At 59.8% G+C, this 4,843-nt stretch overlaps 1 protein-coding gene across 1 annotated transcript; it reads left to right on the forward strand.

The window, feature by feature from the left end:
• Positions 1–1,769: 1,769 nt before the first annotated feature.
• On the forward strand, positions 1,770–4,589 carry LOC104542242 (integrator complex subunit 3-like; the record flags this gene model as incomplete). Its single annotated transcript, XM_010186480.1, has 3 exons — positions 1,770–2,012; positions 2,857–2,986; positions 4,492–4,589. Coding segments are annotated over exons 1-3 (441 nt in total), but the record flags the coding sequence as incomplete, so codon positions are not given.
• Positions 4,590–4,843: the final 254 nt, after the last annotated feature.

The following is a 4,843-nucleotide window of genomic DNA, read 5'->3' on the forward strand; positions in this document are numbered from 1 at the left end:
GTGAGCAGTGGAGCTGTTAAAGCTTTTATTTGGCCACAGCTAGCAGGCCCACTGATTTGTGTTGCTTTTCCTCCGGGAACAGCTGTGCGAGTGCCATCTAGCGCTGCACTGGGACACAGAGACCCTCTGAGACCAAGACCCCTGGCTCCTCGCGCTATTTCCCCTCCTGCCTTCGCCCTAAGCTCAACTCTGCTGTTCCCAACCGTGTTTAAGCCCTTGCAGCTCCTGACGCGCCCTCCCCATGCGCTGGTGCTGGAGCATTTCGGCAGCCAGAGCACGCTGCAGTAAACCAATAACTGCAAACGGCTGGGCTGGGGGAGAAACTGCAGCTCCTGGTGGGGTTCCCAAGCCGCGTCTGCAGGAGGAAGCCCCTGCGCTGGAAACCAGCCGAGCTTTGTCACTGGAGCTCGTCACAAACTGGGCACGGGGAGAGCCGAGCGTTGGGAGCCAGCCCAGGGGAGAACCTGCGGCTCTTTGCTGGGATTTGTGCGCTTTGATGAGGGGAGAGCCAGAGCTTTAATTAAAGCCCCGCGTGTGGAGATCCGGTGGCACACTTGGCGTGCCGGACGCTTGTTTAATTAACACCAGTGACAGCAAAGCTGCTGCTCGAGCGCTGCCTCCCCAGCCCGGGGAGTTTTCCTTTCCTCATCCAATTGATGGGTCCTGCAGCTCCTGCCCCCTCCGACAGCTTCTGATCTCTGCAGCTGGGAAAAGGGGGGGACGCTGACCTGCCCCACCAGGGCTCCCGGCCCCAATTACTCCCACATCCTCCCATACGTAACCTCTGCTGTGTGCCAGGCCAGCGCGCCCGGTCTGCTAATTAACCTGCTCCGGCCTGCTAATTAACCTTCTCCAGCCCGCTAATTAACCTGCTCCCTACATCCAGATCAATGCTGGGAGAGAATCCTGGGAAAGCGACGCTCGTCACATCTTCCAGGCCCCTCGGTGATGCGGGGCCGTGGGGCTGCAGCGGTGGCAGATCCGTGGGGCTCCTGATTTAGGGCTGCGGGGATCCATCGCGGTGCAGGCACCGAGCTCTTGGCAGCCGGCGCAAATAACCGAGCTCCTTTTTATGGAGCGAGAGGATTTATTGCGGCGCGTAGATAAGGGAGGCAGGAACAGCCCGGCAGACGGGGCGCTGCCGCAGGAGCAGTGGGAACGCTGCGTGGAAACGCTCTGTCCGCACAAAGCGAGGTGGAGGAGAAATAAATCCGCTTCCAGAGAGCTGCTCCTGGGTACAGAGCCCTGTGCTGGGCTCAGAAACCTGCGGGTCCTCTGTGGCTGCAGGAGCTGCTCGCTGGTCCCCTCGTCCTGCCCTGTCCTGTTCCCACCCAGCCAAAGCTGGACACGCTGCGGCGGCCGAGGAAAAAGCCCCAAATGCTGATTTCCTCGAAACCCTGCTCCAGTGGGGCAAAGGAAAGGTGGTTTTCTGCTCCTCTGGTTGCATGGGACTGTGTCCCAGCCCGGCGCAGGGCTCAATTGCTGCTGTACTTGGGATGCTGTACATCTTTCCTGGTTTAATCCACCCGGCAGTGGGAGAGCATGGAAACGCCTCCTGTGAGGGTGTGTGACAGCATTCGGGGTCTGGTTGTCCAGGAAGGTCCCTGGTCCTGGTGTCTGGACTCTCACTGGTGCTGTTGTGGCTATGGAGACGGGCAAAGAGGCTGCTGTGGCTGCAGAGGTGAACCCCAGCACAGCAAGCCCCGGTGTGGAGCAGGGATGCTCCATGCATGGGCGTTCTCCAGGCTGCAGCCCGTGCCCTTGCTCCTCTCCTTCGTACTTCAGTTTCCTCTACATTTATGTCACTTCTGGCTGTGGTTTCCTCGCGGAGGCGGCTGAAAGTGATGGTTTTGTGCTTCTTTTGCAGAGAATGGGTGCTGAAAAGCAGCCTGCTGATAGCCATGGCGGTGTACACCTACCTGCGGCTCATCGTGGACCACCACGGCACCTCTCAGCTGCAGGCGCTGCGTCAGAAGGAGGTGGATTTCTGCATCTCCCTGCTGCGGGAGCGGGTGAGCACGGGGAAGAGTCCTGCATCCTTGGGGGCTCTGCACGGGGTGGCATTGCCCGTGTCCTTGTGCCATGCTCAGAGTCACCCCCAGGCTGCCCCATGCAGGCAGTGCTGCGTGGTTCACTCAGCACAGGCCATGTAGGGCTTTTGAACCCATTTACACCAGTTACCCCAGCAGGCTGCAGACGGGGGAGAGCAACAGGTTTGTTGGGGCTGCCTCACTTCAGTCTCTTTTACTCATCCCACCAGGGGTGAAACCATTGCTTTCCGCTGCTGCAGCACCTCAGGGCTCACCAGAGCTGCAGGAGCATCAGGTCCTCCCTTAGGGAGGCAGCCGGTGCCCTCATAGGCTCATGGAGAGCACAGTACCCAGCTCCAGGCTGCATTTTGGTCCGTGTTGCACAGGAGAAGCCACCAAAGCTTGGTGTGGGCATCCCTGTGTCCGCTGTCCTTGTGTCCAGCGTCCTTGTGTCCCATCCCTGTGTCCAGCGATGGCTCAGCAGCTCCCTGCCCGCTCTCCCCTTCCTCCCAGGGCGGCAGGGCCCACATCCAGCCCTAACTTCAGAGCCTGGCCGAGGTCCTGCCGAGAAGGTGGCAGATTTATGGGCCGATTGTTTGCTTTGCAAGAGAGGGAACATTCTAAAATAGCCGCTGGCCTTCCCGTCTGCCGCTCGGGACCTGCCGGCTTCAAAAGGGGGGCAGGCTGCCAGGGCAGGGCACAGAGGCTGTGCAGAGAGTGAATCATCTGGAGCCGCGGGAGGTGAAGGACTGAGTGTTCCTGCCTTCCCCTCCGCCTCCCTCTGCAGGTAAACACTGAACCGTGTCTGTTCCTCTCCTCTCCCCAGTTCATGGACTGCTTCATGATCGGCCGGGACCTCGTACGGCTGCTGCAGAACGTGGCGAGGATCCCCGAGTTCGAGCAGCTCTGGAAGGACATCATCCACAACCCGCAGGTCCTCAGCGCGCAGTTCACAGGTACCGCGGCCCCGGCCCGCCCTGCTGGAGCCCAAACCCCGTGCTGCAGCCGTTTGCACCCGTGCACACCCACCCCGGCTCCATCACAGCACCCCACATTGGGTGCCTGGGTTCCTTCCATTTGCTCCCAGAGCACACAGAGATTGCTGTGATCACACCCTAGGATCCCACCTCCACCAGCACCAAGACCCATGGGGTCGCTTCCAGAGCCCCTCTCAGCCCTAGAGGAAGATGCCTCCAAAAGCAGCTTTGTGCTGGCTATGGAGAGCCTGGGACCAAGGGCAGGGCTGGGCCGTTCTGCCATGGTCATCTCCAGCTCTTGGCAGCTTTTCCCATTTATTTAAACACTGCAGAGGCCTTGTGGGCATCTGGGCTTTAAACCATCCCAAAAACCAGATCCTTCAGCAGCCGCAGTGACAGAGAGAGAGCGCTGGGCACAGGGGTCATGAGGTTGCAGTGCTTTTCTGGACTTACACTGCAATGATGGTAGCTGCTGCTGTTTTAATTAACTTGATTTATAAGCTGGAGCTGGAGCCTGGGGTAGGAAGCGTCTGAGCCCTTCAGCGCTGAAGGAAGAGGCCCAGAAGATGCAGGAACGGGTTCTTTCTAGATGGGATTTATTTCTCTCGGTAGCCTTGGCGTGCTGAGCACTTGGCCATGGAGCTCTCTGCAGTGTTTGGGTTAAAGTAGACGTGATGGAGAGAGCGTTATGTTCATAATTCTTCCTGGTATCAATTATTCCCAGCTCTAGAGGCTGTCACATCATTACTCATCTGCAGCAATTCCAGCGACTCGTCAGAAATGAGGCTTTAAAGTGTCCCCCCCCGGTGCCCGCTCCTCCCAGGGGCCGTGTTAACGCCCCACGAAAGAGCTCAGATCATCTCGCAGCGATGGTTTGATTAAATGCTCCTTCAGCTCCATCTTCACTGGCTTCTCCCCCATCTGCAGGCCCTGTCACTGCTCCCTGCTGAGCTCGGTGTTCCCAAAACCAGGGCCGGCGCTCGGCAGCAGCGAGCAGGGGGGAGGCCGCAGCGGGGGTGGCTGCAGGCGCAGGACCCGTCCCTCCCTTGGGGTTTTTGACTAGCAAGGGTGCATCTGCGGTTCACAGCTCACTCCAGCCCTGCTGTGCAGTGCTGGGCCCTGTGGTCCATCCAAAGCCATCGGCCGGGGTGGGACGAGTGGTTTCCAGGGGCTGGGAGATGGGGAATGTGCTCTGCTGGTTACGGCTTGGACCCGGCGTCTGGACTTTCTCACTCCTCCTCCAGATCCTGCCCCTGCCCTTCCCCAGACCCCGCGTCCTCACATCCCCATTAGTGATCTCCGAGAAAAGCTCACTCTGAGCAGGAGGTGTCTTAGGAGACCTTTTCCAGCCAAAACCTCGATCCCTCTGCACCGCCCTGCTCTGGGGAAGCAGAGCCCGTTGCTCTGTGCTCACTGCAGATGTTGTTGGCAGATCCCTGCCCAGATCCCGGCCAACAGGGCCCGACCTCTGTGTCTCTCCCCAGGTGTCCTGCAGCTCCTGCAGTCCCGGACTTCGCGCAAGTTCCTGGCGTGCCGCCTCACCCCGGACATGGAGACCAAGCTGCTCTTCATGACCTCGCGGGTAACTCCCGAGCGCCCACCCGGGGTCCTGTGCCAGCTCCGAGGGTTCCCCTCTCTGCCCCCTTTGCCGTGCACCGGCCCCGCTCCCAAACTGGCACTGGGAGGGAGGGCAGAGCTTTACTGGTGTGAGCGTTTGCTGCTTCTGGCATCTGATGGTGGTGAGAGGAGAGGCTGCACAGCAGGAGACGGCCCGAGGCAGCCCTGGTGTTCATTATAGGCCTTGTTGTTCCTGGCTCTGCAGGACAGGCGCTACCT

The sequence above is a fragment of the Mesitornis unicolor genome, unplaced genomic scaffold (genome assembly GCF_000695765.1).
Source record: "Mesitornis unicolor isolate BGI_N332 unplaced genomic scaffold, ASM69576v1 scaffold25046, whole genome shotgun sequence".
NCBI classification, from domain to species: domain Eukaryota; kingdom Metazoa; phylum Chordata; class Aves; order Mesitornithiformes; family Mesitornithidae; genus Mesitornis; species Mesitornis unicolor.